This window comes from Echiichthys vipera, assembly GCF_963691815.1.
Source record: "Echiichthys vipera genome assembly, chromosome: 4".
NCBI classification, from domain to species: Eukaryota; Metazoa; Chordata; class Actinopteri; order Perciformes; family Trachinidae; genus Echiichthys; species Echiichthys vipera.
This window is the reverse complement of record NC_139829.1, coordinates 32,625,772-32,638,611: the sequence shown is the minus strand read 5'-3', so window position 1 is coordinate 32,638,611 and position 12,840 is coordinate 32,625,772. Positions and strand designations below refer to the sequence as shown.

Below are 12,840 nucleotides of genomic sequence, written 5' to 3'. Positions count from 1 at the left end.
AATGAAATGTTGATGATAATTATTATGAATAAGAAGCTTAATTAAAATCAGTGATGGAGAAGGGGCGGGGTTAGATAAGTGCAGACTATATTATATATATATTATAATATAATTATTATAGTATATATTTGATTTGAACATATGAGCAATACATTTTGTTTATAGAAATGTATAAATTTGTGGTATATTAAAAACACAAAAAAATATTAGGGCGCCTCCCTAGGGAGGTGTTCCAGGCACGTCCAGCTGGGAGGAGGCCTCGGGGAAGACCCAGGACCAGGTGGAGAGATTAGATCTCCACACTGGCGTGGGAACGCCTCAGGATCCCCCAGTTAGAGCTGGTTAATGTGGCCCGGGAAAGGGAAGTTTGGGGTCCCCTGCTAAAGCTGCTGCCCCCGAGACCCGACGCTGGATAAGAGGCTGAAGATGAGATGAGATGAAGATGAGATGAGCACTACGTGCATATATTTATGACAATAGCGACATGTTCATTTTAGCTCTTTTTCCTTGAGGTCAGTGAATGCAGGAAATATATTGCGCTCGATAAAGTATGAAACCACTCTCAGTCACAGCATCTTAACACCACCATGGAGTAAAATAAGGCCCACCGTAAAACCCCTTTCAAGGAGTCAGGAGGGTGGAGAAGTTGTGGGAATACTCAAGGACTAGATACGTTTTAAGAAGGAGAAGAATTACTTTATTTATCCCGCAAAGGGGAAATTCAATTTTCACTCTGTTATTATTCATGTAACACACACACAGGCCCGAAATACACACACATGCACAAACAGGACCTATACAAGCAATTAATGGAGAGATGTCAGAGCGAGGGGGCTGACAGTGGACCGGCGCCCCGAGCAGTTGGGGGTTCGGTGCCTCGGCAGTGCCCAGGAGATGAACTGGCACCTCTCCAGCCACCGGTCCACGCTCCATACCGGCGACCCTCCGATTCCCAGCCAGGTCACCTATGGACTGAGCTACTGCCGCCCCAACTTTAACTTTTAATCATTAGCTCTTTGTCACCGTGTGTGTCATTATTGTGCATTTTACTGTTGTGTTTGCCGCTGACTCTGCTGCAAACTGCCCCCCGGGGACAATAACGATCTCTAGACTTGACTCGACTAAAGTTTTTTATGAATACAATAAATGAATCTAATCCATTTTAATTTCCAGAGAAACAGACGGAAGCAGAGGACGGTGCAGCGAACCAGGCCTTGGACAGCCACGATAAACTGACCCCGAGACAAACCCCGTCTTCCAAGCCCGGACTACCTCTGGAGGTAACGCCTACTTTGTTGTCGTCCCTGTTTTCTGCAGTGCCCTTTAGCAAGACATTCAAGAAGCTTCATTTATCCCCAGGGAAATTTTCATTGTGCAACAGTTTCAATGCAAAAAGGTGGGAGAGGGTCAGAGTAACAATAAGCATAACTTGTAAAATACATCGACTGATGCAACCTGGACACATCCTCAGTGATGTTACCTGGGGTCACAGAGTGTTTCGGGTCTTTCAAGCATCATACGCTCTCACCCAGGCGACCCAGCGGGGGTTGATCAGGCCCTAGCTTGTGTCCAGGTAGCGCTACCGCACCCATGGTTCTCCTCTCCTTAACCACAGCCACCTTGAGGCAACCTCTGCTGCCTCCCTGACCTCCGTAATGGCCCGTCGCTTACCCTGTGATGCCCATAAAAAACTAAATCTAATCAAAATAAATGGTAAATGGACTTTTCACAATACAGGTGCTTTCACAGTGTTTCGTCACATTCACCTTTTCACATTGATGGCAGTGGACATCTACAGACCCTCTAATCTAACCATTCACACCACATTCACATTCATTCAGGACTATTTGACATGTGGACCAGGGGGGGGGTGGGGATCAAACAGCCGATCTTTCCAACGGAGGACGACCCACTCTCTTATGTGTCGTTGAAAAGGCTGTACTCAAACTCTCCGACCTCTCTGAGCCGCAGTCGCCACAAATAGAAGCTAATAAATCAAAAAGTTCACTAAATGTGACACAGACGTTAATTAACACCAGCACGGTGCTACAGCGCCTATAAAACCTAACCGTGCCGACATCACTTTGACTTATCGGGTTTTAAATTGGGAATCACGGACGTTGAATCGAGTTTTCCTGTCATTCAGAAAAAGATTGAACAAGAGAAGCGGAGGAGGCACGTTCTGATCAACGAGCACAACAAGCTGAAGTTCACTGTGAAGGAGAAAGAAGTGAGGTTGAAGGAGCTTCAGGAGTCACTGGAACTGAAAACCCTTCAGCCCACAAATTACAACAGCGAGGACACGTGTAAGCAGGTGAGTGAGCACCCACGGACGTTTGGACGGTCACCACCTTCCCCAAAGACACTTGATAAAACGCAGAGTTACACTCCTTGAGAAATGGCTAAAACACTGTTTGAACACACGCTGTTTGCACATATCTTCTAACTTTTTGCGTCATTTTCTAATGTCAGCGTATACGACAGCTGGAGAACAATGTAGACAAGATGAAGACGAAGATCATAAAGGCTAAGGAAATACAGACCGCCTATCGACACATTCGTGAGCACCTGGAGCAGGTGAGCTATGCTGGTTTTCCACTGTCAGCTGGGGCTTTGCGATACAATGACGTGTAATATATGATGATAGAAAAACGTCTGTCGTCTCATAGTTTGCTCTATCGTTTATCTCCCGCTGTCATAAATCTTTACTAGCAGCAGTGCAACATTACAACATCCCTGTCTTATTCCACTGATGTTTTGTATTCATGATGCTCAGGAGGTCCATGGTATGTACAAGGACCTGGACAACAAAGAGCACGCAGTTGCCGTTGGACAGGCACAGGTGGACAAAGCCGCCAAACAGTTCCAGTCAGCGGCAGCTGCTGCCGACAGCACACTGGTAAGACTTCACCCCCTCAAACCTGAATCCGGACTATAGAGAGGGGGTCTGCTGTGATGTGTATGTCTTTCAGAAGCTCCAGTAAAATGGGAAGCAGTTTCACTTCACTGTATTTTCCAGATTTGAATTCAATTGTATTTACAGTGGGGCCCCTCGGTGGGTCAGTGGTAGAGTGGGTGCCCCGGTGGGTCAGTGGTAGAGTGGGCACCCCGGTGGCTCAGTGGTAGAGTGGGCACCAAGGTGGCCCGGTGACTAAGTGGTAGAGAGGGGCGCCCCAGTGGATCAGCGGTAGAGTGGGCGCCCCGGTGGATCAGTGGTAGAGTGGTGGCTCAGTGGTAGAGTCACCGGCCTACCAGCCCAGTAGTAGAGTAGTAATGCGATGTGTCTCTGTGCGTCACTCTCTCTTTATAACATGACACATTTCATTTCTGTGATATTAAGGATTCATACAACCTGGAAATCTATGACACTTTCTGTTCTGACTTTAGGGAATTTAATTCCAGACATAATGAATTAGCTCTAAAACCTATCAAGCTGTCAGAACGAGCAGTGATGGTGTTGAAGGAACCCCCTCAAAGCTTCCTTCCAGTGAATGAACATTTGAGTATTCAGGTCCAGCCCTTAATCTAACGTGCGTGTCTTTTTTTTAATATAAATCACAATGAAATAGGAAATAAGCCTATCTATGTGGTGATTTTATATAAACTACCGTATTTTCCGCACTTTAAGTTGCATCTAAAAAACCTTCAAATGTCTCAAAAGCCGACAGTGCGCCTTATAATGCGGTGCTCCTTATATATGGACCAATATTGAGCCACAACAGGTCTCCAACTACGGTGAGCAGCCGCCGACTCTATTTTCCCCCGTAGAAGAAGTAACGCGCGGTGCATGTTGAGGTATACGACTGCGCGAAGCGTGCCGTTTTTTTTCCATGTGTGTGTTTGTGTAAAGAGCCCAAAATGGCTCCTGTTAAGAGACACGCTTACGACGCAGAGTTTACACTCAAGGCCATTAGTCACGCAGTAGAACACGGGAATAGAGCAGCAGCCAGAGAGTTTAACATGAACCAATCAATGGTGCCGAAGTGGAGGAAGCAACAAGACGTCCTGCGCCAAGTAAAGAAGACTAAACAGAGTTTAGAGGGAACAGAGCGAGACGGCTGCAGCTGGAGGACAAACTCCAACAGTGGGTTGTTGAACAGAGAGCAGCGAGTAGAAGAGTCCGTACGATCACAGCAGGTGATACAGCAGCAAAGGGCCGCAGGGCGGAGTTGAGCCCGCGGCCGCTGCCTCGTGTGCCTTCAGCCTCTTTACATAGGGCAGATGCTCCAACCACTGTGCCACCGGCCGCCCCCTACTTATTCATTTATCTACAAAAAGACACTTAATCGCCCTACTATCGACCAGTGCATATGAAAGCAGGAGGTTTATTAATCACAGCTTATCACTACAGATAAAACAAGCAGCAATGCAACATTACAACATCCCTGTCTTATTCCACTGATGTTTTGTATTTATGATGGTCCATGGTATGTTCCTTGGGTCTTCTCAAGATCAAATGTGATCGTTTGTACCTTTCTCTTTAGGGCAAGATGGTTCAGATGGAATACGAGACGATGGGAAGGAAAAGGGAAATGGATACTGAGCTATGTGAACTGAGTGCAGAAGAAAAGGAGCTGAAAAGGCGAATGGAAACCCTGAGTCGCCTCAGCCCCACTGGGCAGAGTAAGCTGAAGGAGCAGGTACGAAGGGGAGAGCAGCTCTTCTGAAGACAAATGAGATGAATCCATTTGTAAAGAAGTGATTGATATGGTTCATCATGTTCATCATCGTTTTCACATGCAGGAAACTGAAGAAGAAGAAGAAGAAGAAGAGGAAGTAGAAGAAGAAGAGGAAGAAGCACATTCACTTCCTGTCACAGGTATCGCAACAAAAACATATCGCGATGCTCCTCTGTTGTTTTATTATCAGCCAAATGTCGGCCTGAGACGTGACATGTTAGAAACTTTAAAGGTCCCTGAAATGAGAAACAGGATTAGCCACTACACATGTAGAAAATGTTGGACATGATCCTTACCCCAAGTGAAGGAGTTCAAGTTCCTCGGGATCATGTTCACGAGTGAGGGGACGATGGAGCGTGAGTTTGGCCGGAGAATCGGAGCAGCGGGGGCGGTGCTGCAGTCGCTCTACCGCACCGTTGTGACGAAAAGAGAGCTGAGGAAGGCAAAGCTCTGGATCTACCCTCAGTCCTGGTTCCTACCCTCACCTGTGGTCATGAAAGCTGGGTCAGGACCCAAAGAACCAGGTCCAGGTCCAAGCGTGTGAAATGTGTTTCCTCAGGAGGGGGGGCTGGAGTCTCCCTTAGAGAGAGGGGGAGAAGTTCAGCATCCGTGAGGAACTCGGAGTAGAGCCGCTGCTCCTTTGCGTTGAAAGGAGCCAGTTGAGGTGGTTCAGGATCATCTGGTAAGGATGAACCCTGGGCGCCTCCCTAGGGAGGTGTTCCAGGCACGTCCAGCTGGGAGGAGGCCTCGGGGAAGACCCAGGACCAGGTGGAGAGATTAGATCTCCACACTGGCCTGGGAACGCCTCAGGATCCCCCAGTTAGAGCTGGTTAATGTGGCCCGGGAAAGGGAAGTTTGGGGTCCCCTGCTAAAGCTGCTGCCCCCGAGACCCGACCCCAGATAAGAGGCTGAAGATGAGATGAGATGATGAAATTAACATGGATGTCAAGAAAGAAGAAAATCACCAAAATAAGAGCCTTTATTAATCCACAGTCAGTGTTCAGGTCATACAACTACACCAGATCCAAACAATACCTAAATCTAGATACTGTACGTATATAAAATAAAGCGACTAGAAGAGCTGGACATACTTTTTACAAGGACAAATTATGACTATCCAATTCTTTCCTTTATGTTCTTTTTCAAGTTATTGTATTTAATGTGCAGCACCAGTGAAGCACCTTCTAACTCTGGTCCAATATTTGTTACATTTCTAAAAGTGAAAATTAAGACTTGTGGGAAAGATAACCCTTTAGGCAGCATTAAATGTATTAATTGTACAGCCGACACAGACTGATGTTCTACTAACTGTTAAGACTTAAGGGGAAATTGTTTTAAAAGTAAGTATTGAAAAAACGATCATAGCAATTGTAATAAGCTGTACGTATACCGTAGCGGAAATGTTGATATTGCTCCGTGTGCCTCCGCAGATCACGACTATTATGACATCTGCGGTGCTTCCCGCTCTGATATGAAGCTGGTAGAAGACATGGAGGCTCTGAGAGAGGCTCTGGGCTGTGCTGACGTGCAGGTAGACTATTTCCCTTCAAATCACATTCACATGGGTCAGGATGAATGAAGCAGTCCTAGCAGAGATTGGAGATTCAATCCAAACTACGAAATATTGTAACTTGACGTGACTTTTGTATGTAACCAGGCTACGTTCAGTCTTCACGCTAAACAAACCAGCCGCTGAGCTACTTGTCGTAGCATACAGACATAAATCTTCTCACTTAACTCTTAGCATGAAAGCAAACTTCCCAAAACGCTCGACTGCTCCCTTAAGGACGTTCACAAACAAACTTTATTGTATGCTTTGTGCTATTTTACATGATTATATTCGTCATTGTTGCTTATTTCTATGGAGAAACTCTGCAAATACGCCCTTGGCTGCATTCCACAGTATGTGTACGGCTAACACACACACGCAGCCCCTAAGCTGTGACATTCTTGACAGCAAGCCAAGCTCATTATTGTTATATTATGGCCCATTTGTCTGGCTGTCTCAATAGGAACTAGTTAACTTGGTGGTGTCACAGCAAGCCACCAAGGAGCAGCTCCTCACCGAGGTAACCCAGTATGAAGAAGTGACCAGGCAGGAGGCCCAGGCCCTGGCTGATCTGGAGCTCCAGCATGCTGAGCTCAAGTTCAGTGTCAAGCCTGCAGCTACAAGGTACTGTTGATGCTGTGCTACTCACTGTTCAAAGGTTTGTCCTTACTGTCATATTCAAGTATCGTCTTCAATCTTTCATCACCGGTTCTGGCATATGTGTTTGTTGAGAGCAAACATGTGACATGGCCGCCCATTCATCCATCCACCTTCAACCACTTGTCCCTAATGAGGTCGCGGGGGGCTGGACAGGACGCCAGTCTATCACAGGGCACATAGAGACGAACAGAGACAGACAACCATTCACACCTACGGGTGATTTAGAGTCATCAATGAACCGAACGCCTGCACGTCTTTGGACTGTGGGAGGAAACCGGAGAACCCGGAGAAAACCCACGCAGACACGGGGAGAACATGCAAACTCAACACAGAAGGGCCTAAGCCGGGATTCAAACCAGGGACCCTCTTGCTGTGAGGCGATGGTGCTAACCACCACACCACCGTGCCGCCCTTATATACATACAGTATATCAGATTTTTACCTTTCATTTAAATACAATGCAAAGGCTGAAAAATGAAAATGACTCAACTGACTCACCAGGTGTTTTTGGTAAAAATGAAAGTATTCATTAACAGAAGTTTAATTTAACAAAACTAGGTACAACGTACTATAAAGGAAAGGTAGACGAGTGATGCCAAAAGGTCCTGAAACAACAGCAAGGGTTGGGATGAGAACAGGTGCAGCCTTCCATCTTAGTAAACTGAGTATCTCTAGGTCAGGTGTCTCAAACTAATCCAGTAAAGAGTCGCTGTGGCTACAGGTTTTCATTCCAACCAAGCAAGAGCACACCTGATCCAACAAATCCAACTGTGTGAAGGCGATTCAGTTGGTTGAATAAGTCCAGTCGACCTTGACTGGGAAATTGGGCAGGTAAACAGAAACTAGAGACCTTTTTGCGATGGGATCACACCAGCCGTGACACCAGATTGAGCCAGATGCGTAAAGTGGTGATGGCCCCGTCCTTACTTTCTACACCTCTAACTTCTGCCCCCTTTGCTTAAACCATACCCGTCTAACTCCATCTGTTTTGATTTTTTAAGGTTTGACGACCTGAAGGGAGAAATGCAGGCAAAGCTGAACCAGGAAATGGGCCGCGTCCAACGACTGCAGTCCGAGCTGGAGCAGTCTCAGGACCTGTTGGATGCTGTGGAGCAGGGGGTCAACAACCTCTACTTCAGGATAAGCTGCGTTCCCGTGGAGGTCTGGACCAAAATCAGTCCTCTCTCAACTTTAGGATATCTTTTTGTTTACTAATGATTCAAACCGCTCCAACCACTCGCAGACACCAGCTTCCCCTACCACGACTTTTTGTCTTACAAAGGCTGAGCAATATTGAAGCTAGAGTGAAGATATTGGTATTATAAATAACTAAATTATCTAAGGAATCCATTGGTACCTATCATGCCATGCTAGCTTTTCAGGAAGGAGGCTAATTAATGATAGTTAGGGTACGTTTTGGTTTGTCCATTTTCAAAGGCGTCCCTTGACCTCTGACCTCAAGATACCTGAATGGGATCTATTGGTACCCACGAGCATCCCCCTTGACAGACATGTCCACTTTTTGATAAACCAGACAGTTCGGGGGAGAAGATACGTTGCTGACATGCTAGGCTAGGTGGAGCTAAGCGGATGGTGCCTTTACAAAAACAGTTAGTGGAGATAGCAGAAGGGGGCCGGATGTCAGAGTTTATCCCAGCACTGTACCTTCGGTGAGCCAGACGACATTGCTGGTGAATAGTTTCCATCGACAGCGCACTCTAAACATCAACAGTAGGCCTACTTGGCGTGTGCACTGTCTAGCTAGAGCATGCTTTATTTTGTCCCTACATATACCCTGGAAATCCAAAAGCACCGCTTGGGAATTTCAATTTGCTCTGCCGCCGCCTCTGGGCACGAAGCGTCGGAGTTCATTTACCATGTCAGAAAACCCCAATCCCCAGTCAAATCTGTTATGGGCAGGCATAACCGATGACGACACTGCTGAGCAGTCATAGTCTTCACCTTATTCATTGGTCGTAGTCAGTCGTAGCGCTATCCGTGCGTAATTTGAAATGCATGCATTGGGAGGGTCTATTGCTTGTTGCCAGACCCTACGCCTGGATCGATGTGATACACTACATACTCAGACCTGCTTACAATTTGTGTGTAGTATGGAATTAGCCTGTAGCCAAGCTCGCGGCTTGAGCTAACTGCTAACCTCAGTATGCTAACATGTTGACAATGACGATGCTCATTCGCTGATGTTTGCCTGGAATGGAAATGGAAAGCAGCGCAGAAAACATGGAAACGTTTTTGGCTTTGTGCATCACACCAACGTGAACCTTTCGCCGCCATTGTTTTAAATGTCCGCGCATGGTCCCTCCTTCTTTTTTCTACGTCCCAACAGGCGCACAGGAAATGACCTCAGAACCACCGTAGGCCTCGTGCTCGTACATGTGCGCACACTCGTGCTCGTACATGTGCGCACGCTCGTGCTCGTACATGTGCGCACGCTCGTGCTCGTACATGTGCAAACGTGCTCTACAAAAGCCCACCTCTCCCAAACGGGCAAGGCGCGGTACGGTTGCACTCACACTGGTCAAAGGAACTAGACTTTAGCCGTTAAACGTGCTTGGGCACGGTACAGATGGACAGTGTGAGTGCGCCTACTGTAAACTGGAATCTTGCTAGCTTCTTGTTAGCTTCTTACTAGCTCTTGCCAGCGTGAGTGCTCTCTAGTTTGTCTGCTTGTTGTTCATAGATCTTTTTCTCATTCCTCAGGGGGTGCCCAGTGCATCCAGTACTGAGACCATAGACAAACTGAGGGACATCGGCGCCCGTCTGCCGACATTACTGCAAAGAGCATCGGAGCAGAAGCCTGAGATCGGCCTGGACCAAGAGAGGGTACTCCAAGTCTCTCACACTTTTTATCTGCTTTCTGTTTGTTCTCACCAACACTGTTTTCAAGGATGGGACACGTTAATGTGCTTTATTCGATATTTTACCCCGATGTTTTTATTATAGAACGAATCACGGTGTCATTGAACTAATTTGTTTTGTAGCATCTTTAATTAACCAGCGTTTGCTCAGCGCCATTGACTCGTTTGTACGGGACACGAGGGCTTTCTACCTCAAGTTATTGTAAACAAACACTGAAATTCAGTATGTAGTTTTCCACAAGTGGCTCCTTTTAAGTGGCAATCCTTAAGATTTCTATTAACGATGGAGCTAATCTCAGAGTTTGTAGGCAGAGTTAAGAGTCTTGTTATTGATTCAAGTTTTCAGTATTGAGTGCAGAGATCAGTCTTTTGTGTATTCAGTGGAGAAAACTGGAAGACAGTGTTGTTGTTGTTGTTTATTTACCACATACACACGTTTCAGAATACTGCAAATATTTCAATATTGCAATACTTTCCTCCATCAGGCCACAGGTTCAATCCCCATTGTGTAACCTCATTTGGTGATAATGATTTAACAGACATTTATTTCAATGTAAATCTTCCTTTAACGCTTCTAATGCTATAAGATGCATTTTTAAAGGTGTCAGAATTCACATTTGGTTTAAATTCCCTGTTCTTTGTCCATTCAAAATACTTTTTTCATCTTGTATCATATAATGCCGCAATGCTTCATGCATCCCTCTCTTTTAGTAGTTGATAGTTGTGACCATGAGTCTGTTAAGCGTGGTTAACTACCTCTGCCTTTGCCTCTGCGTCTTCTTCTTCCTTAGGTTTACAGTGTGCTCGAACAGCTCAACAGGATGGAGCTGAGGAACATAAAGAGACCGACCACCCCTCTAAGTGAGTATCAACACACAGAGCTGGACGCATCCAGCAGCTTATTGAAGGGTAGAGAAAAACACAAGAAGAAAATGTCAGTAATAATGTATCTGTTAATCCAGTTGAAGACATCTAAGGGCGCACTCCCACTGTGCCTCCGTCCCGTGCCCCGTGCTTTAGGGTCCTTGCCCCCCCCCCCCCCCCCCCCAGGCCCTTTTGTACTCACACTACCTGGGCCTCGGCGAATGCTTCTTGCTGCCTATACGTCATCAAGCCGTAACACTTCACAAGCATTGATGACGTCATGGCGATGCGTGGCTTTGTTTCCAGTTCTTTCCGTAGACCTCTGAGTTTTTGTGCGTCTTGTCGACTGTTTTTGAATCTTTTCATCGACCAAATCTGCAGTAAACACTCCACCTCCGCATCACACCAACGTGAACCTTTCGCCGCCATTGTTTTAAATGTCCGCGCATGGTCCCTCCTTCTTTTTTCTATGCCCCAACAGGCGCACAGGAAATGACCTCAGAGCTGCCGTAGGCCTAGTGCTCGTGCTCGTACATGTGCGCACGCTCGTGCTCGTACATGTGCAAACGTGCTTTACAAAAGCCCACCTCTCCCAAACGGGCCGTTGCACTCACACTGGTCAAACGAACTAGACTTTAGCCGTGAAACGTCCTGGGGCACGGTACGGAAGGACGGTGTGAGTGCGCCCTAAAGGGGCTTTCACACTGTCGCGTGGTAACTCTCCGCCCCCCCTCATTTCATTTCAAATGTCTTACATTTTTTTCAATGGCACATACTTTGTTGAAATGGTACAATGAGTCTGAGCTCTGGTTCCTGAACTGGCGGTCACAACCCCCGCTCGGTCGCCAAAATTTAATGGGGGATTGTGGGATCACACGATTATAAGAGGTTTAAGACTAATTTATATATAATATATACACTGGAGATCAGACTAGAGAACAACTTATTAATAATACTGTTATACTGTTGTTTTTTACTGTTCAGAATTTGACTGAATATTAGTTGTGGCTTTACCACTGCTGTACTAACATGTTTATTTAAAGGCACTTCAACAAAAAGCTTTATTTTATGAAAAAAACAGTGAGCAAAATAACAGTAACCATTGTGTCAGAAGAGGTTATAGGATTCAAAAATGAACAGGAAGTGTAGAGACCCTTTCTTTGAATGACACCAGCACATCTGCGCCCACAGGACATCACTAGTTTCTCACACTGCTCTCTTGAAATCTCAAATCTTGAAAAACACCGTGATAAAAAACGTGGGGTAACACTGCCCAGCACTACCTGAAACCTGACCAGATGGATCTGGATCACGAGAATCCAGCTGCCATGCGAGTAAACATATTCAGTACTGAGAATAGATCCCTCCTTCTCACAGACGCTCCCCTGCTGAGTGATGACGAAGGCGAGTGTTCTCCATCCCGCGAGGAGATCAAACGCTGCAGCGTCAGACTGATTGAATCGGAGCAGAACAAGAAGTCCTCGAGGAGAGGCAAGAGGAAGCAGTAGGAAGATGCAGAGCACACGGTGGGTGTGATACGGGCAGTGAAATAAACAGGAGAACTGCGGCACTCTTCTGCTTGTTCGATCGTCACTGATCCACAGCGTAAACACAACTACTGATGATGAAAGAGTGATGCTGGAATTGCTTTTCTATTCTGGACGAAATAACCGTGACAGTATTTCCCTTCAATGTTTATAAGGCTGTATTCGGGCCTTTACAGTCTTAACCCTCCTGTTGTCTTCAGGTCAAAATGACCCGCCACTGTGTTAAAAACCCCCAAAAAATCCCCTAAACGATATTTTTTTAACTTGACTTTTCCTCGATTGGCACCAACAGTAGAAAAAGTGAAATGTTGCTTTCATTCACATTTCCATGTGAGCTGTACAAAAAAAGGTACAAAGGTCGTCTTGGGGTCAAAATGACCCGTGAGGCAAAAAGAGTTGAACTCAAGGTCACAGAGTTATTTACAAACCACAGAATGTTACAATGTTTGAGTTGTTTTAATCAGTCGCAGACGTAAACAAGACAGATCATGTGGTCTTCTCACGGACCGCTGTGCCTTTGATCAGTCTCAGATCAATGAGTAGCAGACGTGAACGAGACAGTAGCAGACGTAAACAACACACAGGTGTTATCGCAGACTGCAGAGATTATAAAGGTGCTGCAGACGACAGGGCCCCGAACTCTGTCTGTGCTGAAGCCGTGA

The 12,840-nt window shown here is 46.2% G+C and overlaps 1 protein-coding gene across 1 annotated transcript in view; it reads left to right on the top strand.

The window, feature by feature from the left end:
* Positions 1-12,139, top strand: part of LOC310946370 (coiled-coil domain-containing protein 183-like) — a gene marked incomplete at both ends in the record, with an annotated part of 12,586 nt that extends 447 nt beyond the window's left edge. Inside the window, 11 exons of the mRNA XM_083912812.1 lie at positions 1,174-1,280; positions 2,147-2,314; positions 2,473-2,577; positions 2,777-2,899; positions 4,485-4,623; positions 6,110-6,210; positions 6,692-6,852; positions 7,890-8,049; positions 9,610-9,732; positions 10,559-10,628; positions 12,009-12,139. Of these exons, the coding sequence (XP_083768938.1) occupies positions 1,174-1,280; positions 2,147-2,314; positions 2,473-2,577; positions 2,777-2,899; positions 4,485-4,623; positions 6,110-6,210; positions 6,692-6,852; positions 7,890-8,049; positions 9,610-9,732; positions 10,559-10,628; positions 12,009-12,139 (1,388 nt within the window). The remainder of the gene's footprint in view (positions 1-1,173; positions 1,281-2,146; positions 2,315-2,472; positions 2,578-2,776; positions 2,900-4,484; positions 4,624-6,109; positions 6,211-6,691; positions 6,853-7,889; positions 8,050-9,609; positions 9,733-10,558; positions 10,629-12,008) is intronic.
* Between the last annotated feature and the right edge of the window lie 701 nt (positions 12,140-12,840).